The sequence below is a fragment of the Pipra filicauda genome, unplaced genomic scaffold (genome assembly GCF_003945595.2).
Source record: "Pipra filicauda isolate LSUMZ 115617 unplaced genomic scaffold, ASM394559v2 scaffold15_size4787011_pilon, whole genome shotgun sequence".
In the NCBI taxonomy this organism is placed as follows: domain Eukaryota; kingdom Metazoa; phylum Chordata; class Aves; order Passeriformes; family Pipridae; genus Pipra; species Pipra filicauda.
In genome coordinates, this window is record NW_024104096.1 from 1,230,188 (window position 1) to 1,256,399 (window position 26,212).

Sequence of the window (26,212 nt, forward strand, 5' to 3'; positions counted from 1 at the left end):
GCAGCCCCGGCCCTCCCGGCGGCAGAGGCAGCTCCAGCACTCCCAGGTACCCCCAGGTACGGGTCCCGCCAGGCCCGGGCGCGGAGGGCGGACGGGACCCCGCGGGCGCCGGGAGGGATTGGCCGGGCGGCGGGGGGAGGCGGGCGGAGAACATGGCGCCGGGGAGCGGCGCGTGCTGAGCGACCGGAGCCGGGCCGGGCGGCGGGGCAAGGCCGGTGCTGGCGGCGGGGCCGCCAGGGCTATGCGGCAGCGGCTGTGCCCTGTGCTGAGCCGGGCTCTGCCGGGCTGGGCGCGCCCCTGGGCCGCCCCGGCCCCGCGCTTCTTCCCTCCGGGCCGGCGGCGCAGCTCTTTCGGGTACGGTGCGAGTGCGGCGGGGCCGGGGCAGGGCCGGGGCAGGGCCGCGGGACCCGGCGCCGTGTGACCCGGGGCCGGGAGGCCGCAGAGCCCCCGCAGGGTTGTGTAAGAGGCGGCAGTGGGGCGGGGGCACCTTGTGCGGCGGGCGGGGAGCCGAGGGGGCTCGGGCCGCGGAGGGGGACTGGCGGCGGAGCCTTCGCGGGAAGCCGAGCTGGGGGCGGCGGGGCCGGGTGTGCCGGGAGGCCGGAGTCCTGCCCTGTGTCCTGCCGTGTCCTGCCCGGAGTCCTGCCCTGCCGCTCGGGCTGACGTGCTCCGGTGTCTGCAGCTGCACCTCCCTTGACAAAGCAAGCTTGGTCATCAGCCGTGCGGCTTTCCTTGCCCGGGGGCTTGCTTTATTGTTCCCTTCCTTCTTGGAAAAAAAACCCATGAATTTTCATGTTACTTGCCACGACTTCCTAAGCCTTAATTGTGGAAGAGGAAAAAAAAGTAAGTTTAAATTCTTTAAGAAGAAACTGTTATCAGTCGCCCAAAGTTGCTGGGAGCGGCCTCTTCAGTTTGTGACGAGCCGTCTGGCACTGGCATTGTGCGGGGCTTGTTTTGTGTGTGTGTTACCAGTGTTACCAGCTCCGGTGGGGAGAGAGAAGTAACCTCGATCGAGGGAGGAGCGGGCGGGAGGCTTGGCATGGCTCGCTTTTAGGGGCAAATTAATCTGCGTAACAACTCGGCAAAGTTTTTCCAGGAAGAGAGCTGAATAAGGGGACAAAGGCCAAGTTGTTTTCTTTCTTTCATTAATCCTGTACCTTAGTAGCCAAATCTATTTTTAACACTGCACAAGTAAGATGCTACGTCAAAAGTAGCATCTTTCCGGGGAAAAAAGTGAGTTATGATGACTCATACTGTCAGTGCTTGCGTGTCAAAATTCGGATGCACCGTTATTGTTCATTATTGCTATTTATGCTTCAGAATTGTAAAGGTAATCCACAGTGCATATTCGGAGCCAATGATTTTTCTCAGGCTGTAGTTTCTCCTTCTAGATTACTCCTCTTGAAGCGTGTGAATATATGCAGTATTTGGACTTAACTTTATATATGTGAGTAGGCCTGTTATGTTTTCATGCTGCCTACAAGCATGATTTAATCATCTGTTTAATTTTAATTGTGAATTAGGATTTACATAAATGATAATGAAAAGAGAGCAGGCATAGTGCTTTCATGTGATTTTTTTTTTTAAGATGTGGAAATTAAGAATTTTTTTTTCAATTACATGTTCTGTTTCCATTTCTGTATTTTGTTCATGTTTTCACCTTTTTTCAGCTTTAACTTTTCATAAAATTTTTAACCTTCATCTGCATGTCAAGCAGCAAGATAATTTCACAGTTAGAACTTCTTATCTGCTTTTTGTCTCATGTATGGCATTGAAGTGATCTGTTCTAGTTGGAAAGAGGTGAAGGATTCATGTATCCGTGTTTGCATGCTTTTTTGCTCCCATTTTCCTTTCTGTCTTCAGTCGGTGTAAAGCTGTGTGTTAATCCCATGGATGAAATGGTACCTTCGGGAATTGATCAAACTGTCAAGCATATAACTTACTTTGCACATGAATACAGAAGGATTCCCCTACCCTGTTAGATCCAGAAGAAAGAGGGAAGGGACAAGTTGTTTAGTACCTCCAGTGTTTCATTGAACTGGAAGGTATCAGGCCCCTAGCTAGGGTTCACTGCAGGTTACTGTAGAAATGATTTACTGAAAATACTGTCAGACCATTTGAGAGATCGCATATTAAGTTGATATTTTTTAATATATTAATTCTATTGTATTAGATGCTTTTATAATAATTTTGGTATATTGATCTTTTAACAAGATAGAAATCATAAAGTTTGTAATAAAAATCTAGAGAAATTGCTTTAGTTGGTTTTGCATCTGGTTTTGTATTTGCATGTGCAGGGTCTGTCAATGTACATCTTTGTTTTCAGTTTTTGTGATGTCCCTAAGTTGATAAAATATGCTTATGAGATAGCACTGTGTATATGTAATAAGGTGATTTTTGATGGAGCTTGTTTGAAAGTTGCTTTCTGTTAAGGTCTGACCTTTTGCAACTTGTTTTTAGAGTGAGTTACACATTGCCTGAACAACTGAGATGGAAAAAATGCTGTAGAGTTGAGAGTTTACTTACAGGGTTAGCAGTAGAACTAGAATTGAATTGTCCAAAATTGTAAAAACTGAACCAGCAAATAGGTGAACAGCCAGGACTTCCTTTGTTGAACACACCCCTGACTCCTGTAAACTGCTCGTTGTTATGGGTTTGTTGGTTATGTCAGAGCTCTAGTGTCAGATAAGCAATTGCTTTTAATGTGGGATTACAGTGCTTTTAATGATTCAGAATTCTGAAGTGCTCTCTGTTTTTGTTGATAGATCAGATTTTCTTGCCAGTTCTCTCATCTTTCTATGTATTACTTGGTGTTATGCACAAGTTTTAGTCTCATCTTGGTTTTTTTTTAATTCAGATCTCACAAGTTTTTCTTTTTGAGGGTATAAGACAGATGGTAGCATAAAGTATTAAATGAGTTGGCTTTACAAAGAGTTTTGGGCAATCTGATGTGCTACTTGTAGATAAAATCTATGAAATACACATTAAGATACTGCTGGAATAAAGCACAGAGGTCTTTCCTATAGCATCCAGTTTGATGTTTCCCACTGTGTGTGCAGGGTCATGCACCAGACACCACCACTGTACTGGGGTTGTGGACTAAACCCTGCAACTGTAGAGTGATGAAGGAAAAATGTCAGGGAAGGAGGAAGAGACTCAGAACCCGCTGGTTTGCAAGTATACAAGGCATAAAACAATTAACTGAATTAATGAGTACATTTCTGAAGCAAATGTGTAAAATACATTTTCAAGCAGCTGGTCACGTAGCACAGAAATTAGTCTGGTCAGTCTTGTTCTTAACACTCAGTTTGAGACTGATGAAAATAATTGTAAAATCCACATTTGTGAAAATTCTGAAGATCCTATGTTATGATGACGTCTAAAAATTGAAACCAGATAGTTTTACTTAAGTTTAAAAATTCTCAAATCTTTCAAATAATCAAAGGCTTCAAAACCTTTTTGGAATTTCCCTAGTTTTCAGCAATCTTGTAAAAAATCGAAGTGAAGAATTGCTGGGAAAAGACTAATTTTAATTGTTTTATTTCTGGTGAACATGGTTAAAGCTTGTTTACCTTGGAGGTTGTGTTTGGATGAATTGTTTGGGGCAATTTTTGAGGAGGTAGGGAAAGTAAGCTCAAGTGATATAGAGATTTTAAAAAAAACTTGTTATCCTTTATTGCTGTGTGTAAAATCAGATTGTATAAAATCCTGCCTTTTTGTTTGATTTTTTTACCCAGTGCTTTGGAAACTGGAGTGGTCAACTTAAGGAACATAGATTTAGGGCAATAAATCAGCTTTATGGTGTCTTTATTGTATATCCCATCTTGTTTGACTAACACAAGACTGTTGAAAGCACACATCATTTTACTTCTCAGGCCAATTGCCTGATCTTACATGTGAAGCCACCAGGCCCTTGTTTTTGCCAAGTTCACACGTGGTATTGTCTCATTAATGCTACTGGTAATTCCTGTACACCAGTGTTGCACACCAGTGTTTCTGCTGTCACGTTGGCAGTGAAGCCTGTGGCAGACCAAGTTTTACTGCTGTGATCCAGAAGTTGTAGAAGCTGGATTCTTTTGAGAACCAGAGCAAGGCAAGTGTCTGCCCTGGCCACCATCATTAGGAGGGAATTTTCTGAATCAATTATAGACTTGGCAAAAAGCTGCAGACTGAGGTTCTGAAAATGCTTTAATTGTAGCGTGAGTTTAGAATTTCTTCAAAATAAACTACATAACAAAACCTTATAAATATTCATCATCTTCAAACTTGCCTGATTTGGCTTGATTAGTTGCTCTTAATAACTTGGTAGCACTGATTAAGTCATTGTGGGTCTTTGTAGTTGGAGCCTTTGTGTATGAAGTAGTATGCTGAATTCCTGATGAGTTTAAAAATGATAAAATATGTTAACATTTTAAGCAGTTTATCTACTTATGCAGTCTGTCTGCCTGTGTATGCAGTTAGAATTATTTAGATCAGTATCAGGAACGTGTTGGGATCTCATACATTCTCTAGCTTCATGACAAGTAAATTCACAGAAGATTGATGCTTCATGGATGTTGAATAATGTGAAGTATTTTAATCTCTAAATGTGTAAAAGAAGGATTGCTAGGTTTGTCTGCTGGTGAACCTGTGACCTGAAAGAGTTATGGAGAGTCTCCTGAAGAGTCCTTTTTGGTAATGTTCGCTTGAATTGATCTAATTTGTTGATTTGGGTTTTGGTTTTTTGGTGGTGGTTTTTTTCAGGGTTTTTTGTTTTGGTTTGGTTGGTTAGTTGGTTTTGGTTGGGTTTTCTTTTTTTGAAATTTCTTGAGATTACCCTTTTTCTGCTCCATTTTTGTATTGCATTCTTGGTAACTACTCAAAACATTTGTCCGATTTTGGGAAAAAAACTTGACTGCCTATGGTTTAGTTTAAAAATATTTTTTTTAATTATAACATACAAGTGAATGGAGAGTAGGTAGATTATTGATTGTCTTACTGGTAACATGATTGTTACACACACAAGGATATCACAGTGCCATCAAATTCTACTGCTATCATGAGCAGAAGTAGGTGCAAGAGACAAAGAGGAGGAGGAGTGAAGACCTGTGCAAGAGTGCAGATTTGTTGCAAAGCCATGAGCAGCTGAAGAAGTTCCTGGACTCCTCCAGAGTGCTCAGTTCAGTGCTGCCATCTCTGTAAGAGAGATGAGAAAACTCTGGCTGGTGGTTCTGCAGCACCAGGCCTCCTGCCAAAGCACACAGCACTTCTTTCACTCCATGCATTGGCAGCTGGAGAAATCTTCATGTAACCAAGATGGATTAGTGAATAAGACAGAGAACATGTTACCAATGGTAACTCTGCAGGACAGAACAGAGAGAGAGGCTCTGACTCAACAAAGGTTTCTCTTCACTCTGGTAAATGGTAAGCATCGAGTTGCATAAAATCTTCAGGTAAACCCAAATTTTAAGGCAGCTGATATAAATGGAAAGAAATGCAGACTGCCATGTCAAAAAAGTCTTGAAAAAGGCTTCAGAGATTTTGCTTTGGGGGTCATGTTTTTATTAGCTAGTCACATTCTTGCATTGAAGCAACCCTCAGGAGTTTCTGTTAATTGGTTTTCAAATATGGTCCTTTAATTGTTCAAACATTGAACTTAGATTTGATTACATTGGCTAATTTTTAATTAAAGTAAGTTTACTAAAATAACTTTGAGAGATTAAAATAGTGAGGTAGAATCATATATCACTTAATCCCACTCTGTAATGCTGTGTTTGCAGGTGAAACCTGGCATCCCCAGAGAGCCTTACTGGTTCCAAGGGACTGCCTGCCTGGAAATGATTACAAAAATGGAACCTCCAGGAACAGAATATAATTTCACTTCAAAGTGCTATAATTGAAATTTCAGCATTGGTTTTAACTGATACTTTTCTTGTACAAGTGAAATAATTTTGAGGAGGAGGAAGAATATTTCCTATTAATTGAATAGAGGCACTGCTCTGAGTTCAGGCATTCCCATTCTTTTTTTTTTTCTTTCTCCATTGGTTATCTTGCCAAGTATAATTTTTGAGCCAGTGGAAGAATTTCCAGTGTCACAGTAATGCTTTGTATTTGTTCCTGCTGTCCTTGCTTATTTGGATCTTTCACTGTTGCTTCTGTTTTGTGAAAGTAGTATGACAATGTATCTTTTAAATATTTTCATTTAAACATTTAAATGTTTATGTTAGGATATTAGCTTTGCAATAAACATGGCATCTCCTTTATGGATGAATTGCTTTGCAGCAGCTGGTGCTCACTGTAATGACAAGCAGAGCAAGTAGATACAGCACATGTACTTCAGGGCAGTGTCTGAACATGACCTTAGAAATTAACCTACTTCTAAAAAATAATGAGAAATACAGAATTCTTTCTGGTTTTATCACTTTTTTTTGCCTGTGGTTAAAAGCAGTTCTGTTGTCAAAAAGTGGTTTGTAGAGTTTTAGGATTCTGGTCTGAAAGAATGGAATGTGGTATTCCTCTAAAGCAATTGCACTTAGAGAACTTAAAAGCTGCACAGGAAAACAGTCATATGAGGGAATGTTTAATATTAGGTCTTACAGTTTACTCCATAAGAAAAAGCAATGGTACAAAAACTCTCTCTCTCTCTCTCTCTCTAAAGTGAAGTTTCCTCACTTTTATATTGTAGTAACATCGCACCAGGAAGAACAGTACTTGAGCAGGAAGGTGTTGGTCTTGTTCTTCTGACGTATTGCCTTCCAGGAGTATGGCATAGTTGATCTGCTCTTGCTTTCATACAAATTGTCTGGTATTATTAATTCAGTTTGCAACAAAATAATTGTAGGTTAATCATGCAAACCCTTTTGAAGTTAGAGAATGCTGTGTTCACAATGCCCCTTGACATAACAATGAAGATTGACATGCAAGTTTAAGTCCTTCGTTTGAAGGCTTAATTACTGGTTTTGTCCTTTTGAAGATTGTACCTTTTTCCTTCACTGAAATTTGACTACCAAGCTGGAGGTAGCCTATGAAGGAGACAGAAGTAGGGAAGGATAATAAAATGAAGTGGAGGTGTACAGCTTCACAAGACATCAATTGCAATCTCGTAGGGTTTCATAGAAGCTGCGTAATTTGATGAATCACATTGGAAAGATGAGTCATCTGAACAAACAGTAAAGTTCTATGACTTAATGATATGGTGTAGAAATAACAAGGAGATATCAGATGACAAGGAAATTGTATAACATTTTAAAAAAACCCACAAATTGAGCAGCTTATAGTGTGTATGTGTCTTACAATAAGCAACTAGTATCTTAATGAGACAGAATATTCTAGCTGAAAACCAAGATGTCTTCCTTAGCAGATGTGAAATTAGGAGATTCAGAGACCTCCTTGTTCTCCTATATACTTACATTTGTCAGTCCAACTTGTGTGCAAATCACTTGTGTGCAAGTGAAAAACAATTAGAACATAGTTACTGATTTTCATATATGAAAAGCAGTATCTATTCTCACTTCATAAATTTTACATAGTATCTAGAGTAGAGTATTTCTACTTAATACTCTAAACTTTGAACATGGAGGCATTTTTTAATTGTTAGCATTGTTTGTATCAGTGCTGTTGATGCAGAGAAACAGAGATGTGCAGTACTTGGAGTAGTCTTTGGATTTCAGTGGTATCTGCATTTTTTTGGAGGAAGGAAGCCCATAGATGTTCCAAGCAGAATTAGCGTGAGTACAGGGTGAAATTAGTGGATAAATGAAGGTTTAAATGAGAGTGTAGACATATAAATTTAAATTCAGCATTTCAGTTATTGTTTAGTGATTACATTTGGCTGCACTTTTTTTTTTAAAGTAATTCACAGTGCGAGAACCATGTTTTACTAGTGGAACTATTTCCTTCTAAAATGAATTGAACTGCACTTATATTGAACTGTAAAAAGTTACTTCATAATCTTTATGGATTTTGATTAGAGACATTCAGATTCTTATTATTCATTGATGCTTTCTAAGATGAGTGCTTCTATTTTCTTTTTGGATTATAATTCCTGTTTGTATTTTGCTTTTTTTCATAATAGGACGTGTTATAATTTAAGCATATTTGAAAGTTCCAAAGTAATATTTTTACTTCTTTCAGAGGTGTAATGCTTACTTTACTACTTTGGGGTTTTTTACAATAATGTCTTCTCCAGTTTACATATATATATTTTTATATATATATATATATATATATATCTCCTTCTGCAAACATAAATCAAGTCTTAAACAAACTTTCACTCTGCTACAAGTAAAAGCTTGATTTAGTGTTTGTGAAACACTCGTTTTCATTGATTCTGCCATAGAAATTATGTTCACAAACTTTCTATCCTTAAAATGCTGTTAATAATAAACTCTTTATTAACCTCATTATGATATATAACACCAACAGTGGCACTGCTTCTGCTGGCTTCAAGTTGGCTGTTTTTTTTATACCATGGAGTCACATGAATAAATTCGAAGGAGATGATCCAGAGGGACAGTAGCTTTCAGAACTGCTTCTCTTTTTGAGAATGATAACAGTATTTTAGGAAGGAGATTTTATTAGCTGACTCCCTTTCATATGTAATTTTAAACTGTAAGTAAAATATGTAATCAGATTTTCTTTTTCAGAGTTTTTTGTCACATATCTGTAACACTGAGTATGCAGTTGGTTTGCTAGCTAGAGAGTTGATTAAAATGTCATAAGTGAGTACCTTGAAACAATCTGTATGTTGAGAACTTTGCAGTCCTTCACGTTGTTACATCCCCTAGGGCCTTAAGCTTGTACATAGTTTTAAAACTTGGAGGAAGTTCCTTGAATCGTACAGCCTGAAAATGGAACAGAAATGCTGTGAAACTCTGTCTTATCTATGTGATACAAACAAATTTCTCATGCCTGTATGTATGTGTTGTGGTGGGGAGTGGGACTTGGAGCTGGTTTTTTAAGTGAAATGAATTCAGTGATGACTAACGAAGCCCATGTAGTAAATTGAGCAGCAGTACGCCAAGCAATGTTTCACCACAGGAAAAGATTAAGTTTTGTTGGTACTATATATTTATAGAACAGACCCTGTTCTAAAACCCTTCCTGTAAGACAGAATTCAGTGGCTGTTACATACAGGAATCCACCATGTGAATGATCTCAGAGCGTAGCTTTCTGATTTCCCACGTCTGGGGTTTGTGCTCTTTTTGTGTGTGTTTGTGGTTTGTTTGGACGTTTTTATTTCGGTTTTGTGTTGCTGTTTGTTATTTGTGTGTTGTTTTTGTTTTATTTTTAACACACAGTCAAGGGGTTCTACTCTACCTCCACAAATATCCTAGTCTGAATGTCTTACCTCTTCACTTGGCATTTAAAAAAATGTATAACCACAGTTTATGATTTCAGAATCACACTTAGTTTCTTAGCATTTCAAAATTGTGCCATTAAAGAAGCGTCTCATAGCATCTGTTAAACTAATAGTACAAGTTTAAACGTGTGAGACGGTCTATTCCTGTTTATCATGACAGTTCTGCAGTGTGTTTGTATTTTAGTGGCAACATTGCAAACAGTGTTACCATTTCTTGCTTGAGTGTACAAATCCAGTAATCTGTTAGTAAAATTTTGTTTATCTAACAATCACAAAGTTACAACATTCATAATATAACCACCAATTCAGACACATGAGATACTTTTGAAAGTATACTTGAGGTAGCGGTGTATGCTTCATTTAATTCAATTTTATCATAATCGAATAAGGGAATGACATGTATTAAGTTTGGAGTTTTTTAAATTACCAGTAGTATGATACTTGAAGCATTCAGTTATGTGATCTACATTTTTATTATGTTTCTTGGTCTTCAGGATTTTTTTTGTTTTAACAGCAATATCTTTCAGGATCTGAACTATACTTTTAGGCAAACTAGGTGAGTTTTTTTTGCAGAATAGAACTTCTTGCTGTCAGTATTGCCCTGTATTGTCTAACATAATATTAAAATAGTTGCAAGGCTTAAGTAAAAATAATAAGTGAAATTTCTTCTGTTTTCTTCAAGGTTTCAGAAGGAGACAAACAACAAAATGAACAATCCAGCTATTAAGAGAATAACAAATGAAATTATCAAATCACCTGAGGATAAACGAGAATATCGTGGACTGGAACTGGCAAATGGCATTAAAGCTCTTCTCATTAGTGACCCCACCACAGATAAGTCTTCAGCAGCACTTGATGTCCACATAGGTATTTAATTCATGCTGTGTTCATTATGTCATTAATAAAAATGCGTAAGGTTTTGGTATCTTGATTGCAGATAAACTGACAGGAGTGGTATGCAGTTGGCAGCTTAGCCTTTTGTTGTAATTTGGAGTTTAATTCTTTGACACATCAAGTTGAAAATTATTAGAGCTAACTAAATGCTCTTACTGTACTCTGTGTTTACTCAAGTGTAGCTCAGTCAGTAGAGAGACTGCTTTTAACCATGAAGTTTCGTGTTATGAAAGATCTTTTGTAAGCAGGAAAGGGACGGGTGTAGGTGCAATTATTTTAGACAGCTCCATCTGTCATGTCAGACTTGCTTTTTTCATGTTTAGTTGTTGATGTGTAGAGGTGAGAAAATGCTATAATGCTGGAGAAGTTGGAGGCTCTCCCTAACTCCAGTGATGCTTGTGTGCAAACAAATACTGGAAATAGAAGGGAAAGGCAGTTACTTTGACTGTTTGGAATAAAGCAAGCCTTTCCTTATATTTGAGGTATTTCTCAAGCTTGTGTAGTTTTTCACTTGCTTGGAAAGTATGATGCACCCACACATAACTACAATCTCTTACCAAGTTTGTAGTTGGGAGCTCTTGCTGCTGTTGGTGTTAGGGGAGAAGTAATAGAGTAACTTCTTCTGACCTTTTTTATTATGGAGGTAGCAGTCCCAAATCATTATCTAGTTCAGAGGATCCCGAATGTGGTTTTGTTTAGGTATATGGCAGTAATAGCCAGCTGCTGTGTCCAGTTCGTGTGTGTCTACTGGAGGAGATGTATCTGTTGCCTTCATCTCTGATCTCCCATTGCACATCGCTGCACACTCCAAAGCATGACTGCCAGACTCAAACTTCCGTGGTTTTGTCTTCCATTCTTCCAAATCATTATTGTCTTATAATTTGTTTGCCTTCACACCTACTAGCTGGTCATCCATAGGTGCTTGTGTTCAGGCAATCACAGGTTATCACTTGTCCTGGATAAATACCTCCTTAATTATGGTTGGCAGTCGCTGCCTTTTAACACAGTACAGTCAAGGTATAGAATTTAGAACAGTGTGATCTGCCAGGTCTTTACAGATTATGAGTCACAGACTTCAATTGAAAAGTTGCCTATATAAGGAAGGGCAAGCTGATTTGAAGAGGCAGGTTGATACACTAATTGATTATTACTAATTCTAATTTTTAATTTTTTTTTTAAGATTAAGTTTAGTTGACTATAGTTGCTCAAGTGCCTGCTTACAGCTACAGAATTGATACATAATTACCTGAAGCAATGAACTGTAATGTAGAACATCTTAAAAGGCTTAACGTTTTAGTATTAATTTTTGTGAATGGTTACATGAAATTTTTCTTTCTGTAGGATCCTTGTCTGATCCCCCCAACATTGCTGGGCTTAGTCATTTTTGTGAGCATATGTTGTTCCTGGGAACCAAGAAATACCCAAAAGAGAACGAGTATAGCCAATTCCTAAGTGAGCATGCTGGGAGCTCAAATGCATTCACGAGTGGTGAACATACCAACTATTACTTCGATGTGTCACATGAACATCTAGAAGGTGCACTAGACAGGTAAACACATTTTTTAAGATTGACATTTTTGTTCTGTAGGTTTTACTTGAATTAGTGTAAAAGTTTTTTGCTAGTTCTATTGTTATGATATTAAAAAAAGGGTTGAGAGCACTATCTTTTGTTAAAACTGATAACCAGATATTTTTCTGTTTAAAAGTCTTGCTAAGATTTATTTTTCGGCTAGCAGAGTTCTTCACTGAGGCAGAATTTTTTAAATTTAAATGTCGTGTTTACAGTGAGTATTTTTGGAAATGTGGGTCACAGAATATGATCATGAATTTAGGCATTGATAGCAAAAGCAGGGTGAAGTCTAGAAATATATTAGGATGCTTTTAGTAAAGGGAACAGGACAGAAATTGAAAAGTGTGTAGTCAGTGAGGTAAAGAATGAGTTTACTTTGGCTTCTCCCTGGATGTCTGACAAGATTTACTTGATTTGTGAGATTAAGAGCCTCCTGCAGTTAAACCTCAAAACACTAGAAAGTTTCAGTGAGAATTGTGATGCAGGGTCCTTATTCTTTTAGTACCTTATATGATGAATGTGTTGTCTGCATTTATACATAATTGAGAGACTGAGAAATAAAGATATTGAATCAGTGTCAAAACTGTTACAGAATTTATAAGTTCTGCATTAAAAAAGAATGTATTCAGTTGTTTCCAGGAGGTACCAAGCTTATTACTTTTCTGTTACCATTTATGTACAGTACTCTTGATTGAATTAAAGTTTTTCTCTTTAGATTTGCCCAGTTTTTCTTGTGCCCTCTGTTTGATGAAAGCTGCAAAGACAGGGAAGTGAATGCTGTTGATTCTGAGCATGAGAAGAATCTGATGAATGATGCCTGGAGGTTGTTTCAACTGGAGAAGGCTACTGGAAACCCCAATCATCCCTTCAGTAAATTTGGAACAGGTTTGTCAGAATATAATTATCTTTCATTGGAGTTCTGTGTAACATACATAGTAGTATTGTTTATATAAAATTGCTAAAGACAGACTGAAACAATTCCCTTTTTTTCCTCTCCATACATATTTATCGTGGTGCTTTATCACATTTTCCACATCATAAACCAAACAGAGCTAGACAAAAGCATAGGAAACAGAGAGATCCAAGACTTGGAGTGTAGTGATGAAGCAACCTTTATGATTCTGATAATTACTGCAGTGAATACTGTTTTCCAGTTACTGGATTTGTCATAATTTGGTACTGTTAAGTCTTCGAACATAAAAAGTGAATGAATTTTGTTTAAATTGTTGTAAGCCACATGCTCTTTTTGTTAACTAACATTTAGACTAGGTGACAGTGACTAGGTCAAATCAGAAAGATCAGCAAAGTGAAGTGAAAATTACTGAGTAGGAATATAGAAACAACATCTTACCATAGAGCACAACAGTAGGAGATGGATAGATAAAATGATCTTGCACATATTCCAATCTTATGGCTGTATTTTTTTGTTCAGGCTTAATTATTCACAGAATGCTTAGTAACAATTTAAAATAAACACCCCAAAACCTGAATTTAAAAAGCATTGAAGTGAGATACCATAGTTATGGTCAAAACCACAAATGTTTGATGCTTTGGTAGAAGTTTAAATGTTGGTGGTTTTGGTTTTTTTTCCGTAGAAGTTACTTTTGACATGAATTTATTTTTGAAACTGTCAAAGTAATACGGCTGCACTGTTTAATCATTGAGCATCAATGCATTTTGTGGCTGAGTCAGTTTGTACTGTGAATAGTTGACTCAAATATTGGGGACAGTTAGGATGACAGGGAGAGCAGATAATGGGCTTTAAGGGACTAGTTTCCTTCTCTGTCTCCAGAAAGACAAGAATATTTTTGCACCTGCTGATGGAGAGCATAATTATGGGTCTGGTAGCCACCTGCTGTGGGAGCACATATTGATTGCTCCGTTGACCAGTAAAGGGAAGCTGTCTGTGAAAGCAAAGCTATAACTGCATTCTCCAAACAGATAAATTTGAAAAAAAGAGTCTTGGGAAATACTAATTAATAGGCAAGTGTTTAATGTACATTTGTTAATCTCTGCTACTGAAGATATTAAATAGTTTTCCCCATTTTAAGAAGGTTGTTTAGCTGACATAAGAGAAACGTTTTCATGGGGAGAGTATCCAAAGAGTGCTCAAATTCAACAGCAGTGGTCATATTCAACTCTCCTTAGATTAGGCTCTGATTCTGAGATTAAGTGATAGCACATAGCCTTCCTGTAGATATGACCTGGCAGAAGGAGAGCCCAGCTTTGATGTTTTTTATTTACCCGAAGAGATGACATCTGTGACATGTTTTTCATGACAGTTACATTTGGTATCCTTATTGTTTCCTTTTGATCAGCTAAGATGTTGTTAATGCAGAACAGTATAGGAATGCCTCCATTTGATGCTTCAGGTCGCTCTTGGTTGCTGTGCAGCTTGTTTTGTCAGCAAACTTTCTATTGTCCTTTGTCTGTCCATAGAAACAAATACACCTTAGTCTTCCAGTTTTCTTGTTAAAGTGTGCCCCAAATACCCATCACTGATCTCTCTGAATTAATGCCTGTGATGGCAATTCTTCTCCATCAGTGCCCTCAACAGCATCAAGTGGTTTCCCAGGCACTTCTGCACTGTCTAGTGTCTGTTTTCTTACATCTACAGGGTGTCTTCTGACTGTTGCTTCATAATGTACTCCAGATACTGTAACAGCACAGTTACTGAATTAAAGCTTCAGCTTTGTGTTATTTTATTTTAACCTATATGTTGATGCTGTGGGAATAAACACAGTAGGGTATCTAGAACTTCACAATTTAATTTGTCTTTAGATGATGAGGAATATAGACAAAATATTTAAAATATAACACCATACTGATCCAGTTTACTTATTATGCATAGAAATTATTTAAAAAATTGATATCCGTCCCAAGGAAAGCAGATGAATTAATTAATATATTTATTTTCAATCTGTGAGTTCATAGATGTCAAATATTGTTAACTGTTTTTATGCTGCAGGGAACAAACTCACTCTGGAAACTAGACCAACCAAAGAAGGAATAGATGTCAGGCAAGAGCTATTGAAGTTCCATTCTACTTATTATTCGTCAAATTTAATGGCTATTTGTGTCTTAGGAAGAGGTGAGTTTTGTTCTGTTGGTTAAGTAAGTCTTTACATATATATTAGAAGAAAATGAAGATTCCAACTGCTTAAAACATTCTACACAAGATGATATTTTGCATATATTTGTTAAAAGCTTAATAACAGTGCGTTGAGAATGGTTTGCTTTTTGAAAATATGCTGACAGACTGGTATTTATGTGGTGTTTTACAGTAGTGCTCGGATGGTGGATATGAGTGGAATAAAATTAATTCTTTATCTAATCAAAAGCAGAATTCACTGAGTAATTTTAAATGGAAGCTTTCAGTAAGAATCACCCTGGCAACTGGGAATCTATACTAAAGGAAACCGTCACTGTAGTTGTAAAGCTTAAATGAATGTGTATTTTGGTGATGTGAATAAAAAATAGAGGTTTGTAATAGAATTACATGTAGTTCACAAAATTTTGGTATACAGTGAACCATCTTGGTTTGCATTGTTTTGTTGTTTTTTTGCCCTGAACAGTTCTCTTAGTGTAGGAGCACATGTATTTTGTTTAGGAAAGATTCTACTTTCTCAGTCTAACTGGAATTGTTTTGATAACCAGTTGATAACTGCTTTTGAAATCTGTCAAGGATTAATGTTGAGACATCCTTTGAGATCCATTGCTTTGAGACGTCCAAGAAATGCACGTTTTTTTCTTCCAACGCCCACCCTTGAAAGGCGTATGCTAAAAAATTGACAGATGAGTCTTTTTTATCTTATTCACACTTTGAGAAGTGCTCCAAAATGCACATAGCAGTTTTGAAGGCAGCATTTTAACAGAAATGGTACAGGTCAGTTTAGGTGAATTAATGCACGACATGAAATTCTTTCTGCAGAAGGTCTGCTGCTCATTTTTGCAGAGTACTACAGTCACAGACTGAAACTAGAATGGATGTAAAAGTAGAAGTGTTTAAACAGGTCACAGATGTGTCATTTTGGGGGGCTTGAGGACAGATGACCTGACTCCCCCTGTATCTGAAATACTGGATGTGAGCTGAGGCTTAAGAAAATTCGAGTTTGGCAAAGATGTTTTCAGTCTAGAAGATTTGCAGCTGTAATTCCATGTCCCTTAAGCTTTTTGTGGAATGTTTGTTTTTGTAAATGTTCAATAGCTGGTGTATCTTTTCTTTGGTTCTAGCTTAGATTTATCAGTAAAAAGTAAAATTTATTTTAGGTTGCAGGATTTATTTTAATAATGATTGAAGCCTTCCTTTAATAAACATGGTGTTTCTAGCATGTTATAGTTCAAAAGTTAAGTACGAATATAGGTTTGCGTTCTGAAATTAACTATCATAACACCATTGAAACTACTTTTCTGTGTAATTCATGTCTCTCCCGAAAAATATTCAAACCCCAAGTTTACCAGAGTCTTCAGATAATGACTGTGTTTTTTTCTAATGTTTCTTTATTCTAGAATCTCTGGATGAGCTGACTTGCTTAGTGGTAAAGTTATTTTCAGAAGTAGAGAATAAAAATGTCCCTATACCAGAGTTTCCTGAACATCCTTTCCAAGAAGAGCATCTCCGGGTACGTATAGAGATACACTGTCCATCAGGAGTGTATACCTTCAATGATATTTTTTATGTTTCAATAAACATTATATACTTCACTACTTTTTTATCCATGTCCCTGTCAAGTTCCATGTCCGTTTATTGATTTTCCACCCACTTTTCCATGCCGAGTGTAGTTTTGAATAGTTTATAGTAAAGGTTGTACATTTGGTTACAGCTGTAAGCAACTGAGAGATAGTTTTCTTTTTGTTTGCCTTATGAATGGCTACACATTACCCTAAGTTTTAGATATCTTTACTCTTGAGAGTTTGAAGGTACATTGGAAATAAAGTGTGTGTGTGAAGAACACAATATGTGCTCCTGAGAGGAATAAAATAAATGAGTTTCCCTTTGTTTATGGGTCTCTTCGTTTGTTTTTCCCCCTCAGCAACTTTACAAGGTGGTACCCATTAAGGATATTAGAAATCTTTATGTCACATTTCCTATACCAGACCTTCAGAAATACTATAAATCAAACCCTGGCCATTACCTTGGTCATCTGATTGGGCATGAAGGCCCAGGGAGTCTTCTATCAGAGCTTAAAGCCAAAGGTAAGTCCTTTGAAGTTGAACAATTAAAAAAATATTTGATCACACATTTCTTTCAAGTTTAACTGAGTTTCACTTAAAATTGACCTCTGTATGTTAAAGCCTTCAACTACTTGAGTAATTTGAATTGTTAGTGATTTGGCGCTTTATTTCTGTGGCAGGTAAACATAAATAGCTAATAAGCACTCAGACTGCTGAAGCTATGATTTCTTGCAGTCCCCTTTATCTGCCCTATTAAGATAGTTATATGAACTTTGACATGATTGTGTTTCTATTCTGTCACTGACTTTGAGACTACTTTGTCAGCTCCCTTAATGTCTGGAAGACTGCAAGGTATCTTATGCTATTTTTCCTTATATCACTCTGTTCCAAGCAGAAATAAATTACCTAGTAATCAAATGATCTTGAGTTTGTGATATCACTCTGAGTACAAAATCAGATAGTTCTGACTTGTGTTTATATTTAACTTGCACTGTTGCTGTAAGTATTAAGGAAGAGAAGGAGCACATGTAAATTAATCAAAATATGTTTTAAAAAAGTTATGTTGCTGAAGCATACAAAAAGTTGCATAAATTGTTACACATTTGTTTATGTAATAAAGTTTCTTTCTGATGTCATAGGATGGGTAAATACTCTTGTTGGAGGCCAGAAGGAAGGTGCTAGAGGTTTCATGTTTTTCATCATTAATGTGGACTTGACAGAGGAAGGACTTTGTAAGTGAAGCAATGTGCCTTCATTCCATGTTATTCCTGATCTGATGGGTTTGTGTTTGTATCCGAAGAGACTAATTGTAATTATAGCTTGAAAGCCAATTTATTTTAACTGATTACTCTTCTTTGTTTAGATCCTCCCACTATGCTAACACACTATGCTAACACAGGTCACCTAAGAAATCAATTTATTTGAGATTATATTAAGTTAATTAGATACTTCAAATAAATTTCTGTAAAAGCTGTTAATACCTGTTGTGTGCTACTTATTCATACTATTCAGACCCAAGTTAAATTATATTATAAATCAATATCTTCATGTGAAGACATGTTCAGTGCAGTTCTTGGAATTAGATGGGGACATAAACACTGAAATTCATGTCTGAGAAAAGCTGGTTTAACTTTGCTGGTGGGATTGCAGATGTCCTTAAATATCTTGATGTGTCCTTAAATTTCTTGATGTATCAAAGTGTAATGAAAAATAAAATCATAGAAACCATATTTGTGTTCATCAGAATTCCGTCTTTGTGAAGAACTAAGTGGATTTTTAAGGTGTTTTTTTTTTTCTTTCCAGTGCATGTTGAAGATATTATTTTGCACATGTTTCAATATATTCAAAAACTACGTACAGAAGGACCTCAAGAATGGGTTTTCCAAGAGTGCAAGGTAAGTAATTGAGACTTGATATGTGCAAGGGTTGTATTTTTACAAAATTTTTTTTTAATTATAAGTAGAAACAGATTACTTGACTGTGTAAGTAGCCTTTAATAATCACATGGTAGTTAAGTTTATTGATTTTGAAGATGCAACATGACACAAATGACAAGTACATTCAGAATAGGTTGTCTTAACATAGGTATAAAAAACTCTTACAGAGCTGTGGGTTATGATAGCATAATGGAGGTGAAGGAAGAAGGATCTTGCTCTTTCCACAAGGATTTTTCATAACCTTCCTTAGTCTTCACTGAAGGAGGAGGGGAAGGAAACATTTTCTCTGAGGGGTAACATTGAATTGGAAATTGAAATGGCTGTTATTCTACCCCTCTCTTCTTTCATGTGTCAAATTCTATAGATGAGATTGTAAAGGCAATGGGACATTTGCTGTTTGTTCCCTCATGTTTTTGAAAAGTGAACTAAAGGCTGTTCATGGAGTACTTTGGCTGTACACTTCGGTCTTTGCTGAACTGTTCATGCTTCTTACAAGTCTGAATGGTTCTGTGTGCACAGGGCAAAAATGTAAAGTATCTTGTTAGAATTAGATAGCACTGTATTCCTCAGTGTCAGTGTGAAATAAACCCAGTTTTATTTATGTGTATAGTCTCATTGGTTCACTATATGTGCTTGGGTGAAAGTTTCTTGTTCCACCTTAGCTTTTTTTTATGAAAACTGTTGAGTCTCTTCTAGGAGCAGAAATTCTGCAGCTGGGTTAGCTTTGTTTCTTACACTTTGACACTGTACACCTATAAAAATAGTCTCAAGTCTCTTTATACTCTGCTAAAAATCCCAATGGATTTTTTTCACTTTACAGAGTAAGCAAATAGAAGATTTGAAAGAGGTAGTTCCATCCTTCTATCTCATCCCTGTGTCTTTCCCTTGCTCCTCTTGTATCAGCCCCAGCACTCCTGAGACTGTGGGGTGAGTCAGAGAGCTGGCAAACTAGTATGAAAAGAATCTTTAGAGTTTATTTTCAGCTGAACTGTTGAATTAATCAGACTCTCTGCATGGTTTCTTGGAAGGATGGACTGTACTTTTCACTGATTGTATAGTCTTAGATTTCTTTAATTCACCCTTGGCATTGTATCCTAAGAATGATGTGTTCTATTTCTGTGGCTAAGACAGCATAAAGAAACACACTCTTTCTATCTCTAAACTTACCTATTGGCTGGCTGAACAAAAGGAAGAAAAATGGAAGAGGGAAAGACTTCAGTTCGTTAACATACAACAAACATTGCACTGCAACCTATGGTTGTATCAGAGTTGGTGTGTTTTCAAGTTATCAGGAAATTTAAATATATGAGATATGGGATAGATCTCTTACTATGAACAGGACTTACAAGACTCGTATAACACTTCATGTTGTGATACTATCCCAAATTGCTTGTGAGTTTTATGCAACTTGAGTGTTACTGAAAACTTGTGTTAGGTACCTGTCTAACTGCTATAATACGGATACAACAAAAGTACTTTGTTTTCTTTCATTATAAAAAGGAATGAAGTAGCAAATAATTATTCTTAAAATAGGCTTTAATTTATGCTCTTCAGTCATTCATACATTGTTTTCTAGGATCTAAATGCTGTGGCATTCAGATTTAAAGATAAAGAGCGACCACGAGGTTATACATCAAAGCTTGGAGGAATGTTGCATGTAAGTGGAGGGGGGTCATTTTTGTTTGGTTGTTGGTTTTTTTAATAATCATTTAGCTGTGTGTTTGACTATAATCTTAATAAATACAGGCATCTGCAAAGGTCCTCTGCACTTTTTGTGCTTAGGAAGCTAATACCATGCTGCATACATCTTAGTTTTGGCAGTCAATAGGTCACATTCTGTTTGCTCTACTGTTTTATACTTCTATACTTGGTAGAACTGATTATACAGTAACTGGAGTTGCTATTTGATCTGTTTCAGTGTTTCTTAAGACTTAGGTAGCTTGTTATTCTGTGTCTACCTGTAGCTAAATAGGAAATATTAGGGAAAATATTAGAGAAGTAGTATTTTATCATTAACATGAGCACTATGTTCCATAGTTAACAATGTTGAAATACTGCAGTAAGCAGAAATATTTGTATTAAGATTGCAAATTACAAATGTTTGACTTTACTGATGTGATTATGTGTTGGTACTGAAAAAACCATCGTGTAGCTTTTACTTGGTCTTTATACTTCTTGCAGAATTCAGTTCCCTCATTTGGAACATTTAGGTGGGTTTGTTTGTTGGGTTCTTTTTGTCTGGTGAAATTATGTAACTTTTATAGATTGCAGCCGTTCTTCATTGCATAGCTAATGTCTGCATTTATTCAGAGAAACTTTCGGTTTCTTTGCAGGAATTCCTGTTAATGGTCCTAGACCTTTAATTTGTAAAGTCTAAAATAGTGATCTTTAATTTTAGAATTTTCTTTGTTTACTAAAAAACATTAGACTGAACTGAAATAATTTAAATGGTTGTTTAAAGAAGTCGTGTTTGGGCTGCTGTCTCTTGCTTTTGTTCAGTCAAATGCCTAAAATCTATGTAACAAATGGACTTCTAACTTCTGAAACAGTCTTTCAGTGGTTTGTATTTGTTGGATCGTTTCTGATCACAATTGCTTCAAAAATCAGGCCAGGAAGTTGCCAGAAGTGTTCCAAAGAGTATGGTAGTGATTCAGGACTTTTTTTTCACTGCCTTTCTTTTGCTGTGCTTTGCAGTATGAATGGTAATTCTCATTCTGCTTTTAGTAGTTAAATGAGCATCAAATTCTGGATATTTAGCATTTACATTTGAATTTTTTTTAACACAGGTTTGATTCATTGTCCTTGGTTTCCAGCCCTGCAGCTCTTTCTCTTTTCCAGAATACTTTTTATGAGTTACTCAGTGTTCTGGAAGTCATTCCACAGTAATTTTTTTGTATAATGTATGTAATTCAGAAAGTAATTTTGTAATAATTTCGGTCAAAAAAATTACAGCTGCCTGGCAGACTGCAAGTACTCAGTGTCATCTGGTAATTTTCCCTCTCAGGTGTTTATCAAGAAAGTTTTCCTATCAACCACACTAATCATTTTCAGACAAGTTTAAACTTTTTTTTTCTTAAGTTGTCGTGTACCTTAAGAGATTTTCAGCTTGGTCCTAAATAAAGAATGTTAGAATTGAAAGTGTTTAAATCTGTATTATGCTTTTAGATATTGAAATATACTTAACCTTTAAATTACTGTAAATAAGAATTGAATTATTTGAGAATCCTAAAAGAACTTAGTGGTTATTTGGGAGATTTTTTATGGGGTGGTATTTTTGTTTCTTCCTTTTATTTGTTTTTGCTTACTTGCATTTTTTTCCCCAAATTCAGTCTAGTAGAGTACTTGGTATTCTTTTATCTTTAAAAATATCCTGCAGGGGTCAGCATTTACCACGTTATTTTTTACTTTACTCAAAATACTATTTAAAGGTGGGTGACTTTTTATATTGAGACATAAAATATTTCAAGAGAAAAGAATGGTAAATCTGCAGTATATAAAATTGCCTAATACATGAGAAATATGATTGCATAGATAGAATGTTACTCCTTCTTGTTTAGTTTTAAAACATCTACACACTTCTAATTTGAAGTTACAGAGGTAATACAGATTTTGTGACCAAAAGTATATGCTTTTGTTTTCTTTTCTGAACCGTAGGTTTTTTCATGCTTAGTTTTGTTTATTCATCTACGTGTTTCTGGGCTTTGTTTTTTAGTACTATCCAATAGAAGAAGTATTGGCTGCTGAGTATTTGCTTGAAGAATTCAGACCTGATTTAATAGAGATGGTACTGGATAAATTGAGACCAGAAAATGTTCGGTAAGTTAAACACAAACATAAGAAAGCAAATGACCTAATGGAAACAAAAATTCTTAGGTATCTCTTACAACTCTGAAGTAAATGTGACTGAAAAAGAGCTGGTTGTTCTGTTAATGTCTTTTGTTCCCTTTGAAAATTATTTCATAAGTGCATGCAATTCTTCCTGTTCAGGCAGAAATGTCATTTCAGGCCTTTCTATGTGGAGTGGTTTCCCTTGGCCTGAAACAGTTTTTAAGAAGATTCTTACTCAAAGTAGCTCAACTCTTCTGAGGAAAAGCCTGGTAAAATTATTCTACCTCGCTAGATTATTGGGACATTTTATGTAGAATGCTTTAAATAATGATTTCGAGCTAGATCTGGAAATGTGTTAAGGGGATGGCTTTTATCTGCTGTATATATTTCTCTTCTCCTATGGAGAAATAAGAAACTTTATGCAAATTAGCAGACCCCCTGAAAAATATCAATTTATGTGGGTAGAAATAATTGTGTCTTTAACTGCTAAAATCTCTCAGACTTCGGAGCATCTCTTTAATGTGAGTATGACCTTACTGCACGTGTGCTTTCTTTGCAGAGTGAGTGTGCTGCAGTACAAATTTCAGGGCTCAGGAATCGGTCAGACTAGATGTTGAAAGGAGAAGGGGAATCTTCTCCTCCTGTGCTTTTGAGAATCTTCTGCTGTCACACGACTGGGGTAGAAGAGGGAGGCAGAAAAGAACAAATGTACCTTATGTCTATTTGAATACCTAAAGAACAATAACGTGACCAGAATGAGGGAAATAATTCTTTGCTGAAATGATGATTTACAAGTGAAGGAATCTGGAAACCATAGAGAAGAGGAAGAGGGCAGATGAAAAAAAAAGGCATATTTCTTAAGGAGGAGGAAGGGCTGGGTAAGTATCTGACAAAGGGAGGAAGAGCCTGGGACAAGAGAGCTGGCAGAGGACATCATGGGAGTATTCTCTTGGTAGCTGTGGGGAACTGGTATCTCTCTCAAGGATGGATAGAGGGGCTGACTAGTGGAACTGCTGGGGATGGTTAAGTGCAGATTGGACAAATAAATGAGAGGGGCACGGAAAGTGGGACTAGTAGACAAGAGTGGAGGTAAGAGAAGTCTAGAAGATGTCAGGCTTGGCAAGGATATTCAACTGACTGTCCTGAATCATGGAATTTGGGCAGACAGAAAAGAGAAAAAGTCTGAGACAAGGAACCTGAGGTAGGACAGCAGCAGAACTGATGGGACTAAACTTGGAGGATCTGAGCAGAAAAGCCTCTGCAGACTAAGTTTAGTCTATAGAAGGCAGGGAAACTAAAATTTACCAAGTCTTCCTCCTGTATAACTTTGTGAATCTCTTGATTCACTTGACTTCCTATCTATGAAAAAAATGTCTCTTGGGATATTTTAAAACATTAAATTAGTTCCTGTAACACAGTGCTGTGGAAGGGACATTGTAGTAATTCTGTTTATTTGGAGAATATTGGAAAGAGAAGTCAGATCATGCATTGGGCAAAACACATAAAATACTGAATAACTGTTTCTTAATTGTTTTGTGCACTGAACAGGGTGGAGGTTCGGTAGAACAGTGTGTAAAGTTGTGTGCGTATTTATACAAATGTATAATGTGGTACAATCTCCATTCTTACAAGGTTGCATAGGCAACAGTTACACTAGCACTTTGAAGCCTGAATTTTCTTTTTTTTTTTAAGCCTTTTTTCAGTTTGGTTCCTTTAATACAGCTTTTGTTTATGTTGTAATAAATTGTAATATTAAGTTAGTGGTGTAGAGATACTATTAGACTGTATAAAAATACAGAAACAAGCTTTTGCTTGTGTATTCTATCAGTCTTACTGTATCTGAGCACCTGTTTATCAGTGTTTTGGAAAAAAATAATGATGGGAGGGTGCTGTTTCTGAATATGTTCCACACTGAAATTTTCAGACAGTGTTAGATATAGAAGGATGAGATGTATTTCAGCTTTCTGAAATTACTGTGAATTATTTAAAAGTTTGGGCACAAATCTGCACCATGTTTCTTTTTGTGACAAAGTCTGTCTTGTATATTCATTTAGTCTAAGATACATGAAAATTTGTTGTCACAAGATGGTATATTTCAAATAATTATTGGATAAAGTAGGATAAACTTGGATTATGAACAGTATTTGCAAATATCATGGGGTTCTGGTGTTTTATGGGGTATGCAAATAATGATAGAATAAATGGAGTTGCCTATATCAGCAACAGTAGTTGCCATAGTAATTAATGCCCTTTAAAGAAGGGCCTATATCTTTGTGTGTGGGTGTGGATCTGTGTGTAATGTGTGTGGGATACATCAACTGAAGCTTGACTATTTCAAGAGATCATACTTTGAACAAACAATACTTTAATGAAAATTTCCAGGTTCTCTTTCCTATTGTATTTAGTACTTTTATTTTGAATGTATTTTCATGTTAATCTACCACCCAAGGCCTTGAAATTTTGATACTTTTAACATAAAGACTGTTTTTAGTAATTAAAAGAGAGAATGTGTAATTACTTGTTCTCTGAAGAAAGCTTTATGAAATTCCACCTGAATGTGAACCTTTACCTTTACTGGTTTTAGAATTGTTTACAAGCAATAAGTAAACCTGAGTTAATACTGATTTAGTAAAGAAGCTACAGGTGCTTAATTAGATCTGATGTTTATCAGACCTTCACATAGCTTTAAAACGTGACTCCTAACACTGCAAGAAAACAGTCAATATTATCTTACTCACAAATGTAAATTGGATCTTTGTTACTAGCCAGACAACTTCCAAAGCATCTTCTTACTTAAACGTTCAAAAATTGCTGGAGGAAATAATATATGTAAATACATTCATAGACTCTTCAGGCTTGTCAGATGCTGCTGGACACTACAGACGGCTTGTGAGTGCTCTGTGTTACCCCTGTTGCTGGCTATGCCCGTCTTTTGACACTCCTTGCAGCTGACAGTACTTAAGCATAAAATAGCCATAATGAACCTTCTTCAAAAGCTAGCAATGTGAGAAGGGAAAGTGTAGAGAATATGGTAGAGGGAGAAAATTTAAGCCTATAGCATGTTACTATAAGCACAAGAATAATGGTGACAGTTTTTAGAAGAATGTGGTGTGCTTTTTTCAAACATGTAGTGAACATCCATTTCACAATGTTCTTTTATTTTAAGTAACATAAACCCATATCTGCACTTGCTGTTGCAATTCTGCATTCATCTTTGTCCACAATTAAAATAAAAGGGGGTGGGGCAAGAGAAGAGAAAGATGAGCAAGAATCTTACTAGAAAGAGAGGAAAAAGTTATTCTAAAAAGTTACGGAATTCATCTGTAACATCTTTGGACTATTAGTAACCAAAGAAAATAATAGTTTACCATGATATGTGTCTTTCTGTAGTAGTTTTGTAGTATTACATCAGTCTTCTCCCATTTGACTAAGTAACTTGCTGGAGAGGGGAATTTACTCCACACTTGGTAATTGTGGATTAATTTTAACTAAAAGCTGGATTTTTTTTCCAAGACAGAACACATCTAGAACAAATACCATCTGAAGATGATCAGCTTTAGCATATTAAGCAACTGGGAAGCATTGATCCTTCAGATGATGAAGATGGGTGTTTCACAATTCAGTTTCAAATTCAGCCTGTTTTGAATGGTGTCTATGTGACTTTTTAAGGAGCAAAGTGCAGTGCATTTGGACTGGAGAGGTGGAGGTGTCTTGTAAATGTAAGTGGACAGGAATAGGTGTGCTTTTCTGTACAGGAAGGTCTCAAAGTTTTCATAATGGCAGAGCGATGATGGCATGGTAACAATCAAGAAAGCTGGTGATCAGAGAGGGTCATTAGTAACTTCTGTGGGTCTCTGTGTAATCTTGGGCTTTAAATGTCATATGTGTCATGCTACTTTCTTCTAGCTTGTGCTTTTTGGATTCTGGTAAAAATATGTTGCATTTAAGCTTTCTTCGCTTTCCCTACCTTAA

At 36.7% G+C, this 26,212-nt stretch overlaps 1 protein-coding gene across 3 annotated transcripts in view; it reads left to right on the forward strand.

The window, feature by feature from the left end:
* The first annotated feature begins 38 nt into the window (after positions 1-38).
* Positions 39-26,212, forward strand: part of IDE (insulin degrading enzyme) — a 65,477-nt gene continuing 39,303 nt past the window's right edge. The window contains exons 1-11 of one of the 3 annotated variants that reach the window (XM_027710996.2): positions 39-56; positions 10,020-10,204; positions 11,573-11,780; positions 12,517-12,686; positions 14,770-14,892; positions 16,311-16,423; positions 16,835-16,997; positions 17,615-17,707; positions 18,279-18,370; positions 19,989-20,069; positions 22,125-22,228. In XM_027710996.2, coding sequence (XP_027566797.1) covers positions 10,045-10,204; positions 11,573-11,780; positions 12,517-12,686; positions 14,770-14,892; positions 16,311-16,423; positions 16,835-16,997; positions 17,615-17,707; positions 18,279-18,370; positions 19,989-20,069; positions 22,125-22,228 — 1,307 coding nt within the window. In that variant the 5' untranslated portion in view covers positions 39-56; positions 10,020-10,044. Of the gene's footprint in view, positions 57-208; positions 355-675; positions 841-10,019; positions 10,205-11,572; positions 11,781-12,516; positions 12,687-14,769; positions 14,893-16,310; positions 16,424-16,834; positions 16,998-17,614; positions 17,708-18,278; positions 18,371-19,988; positions 20,070-22,124; positions 22,229-26,212 lie in introns of those variants that run through there. The other 2 variants (XM_027710995.2, XM_039379183.1) reach the window with 2 other exon arrangements.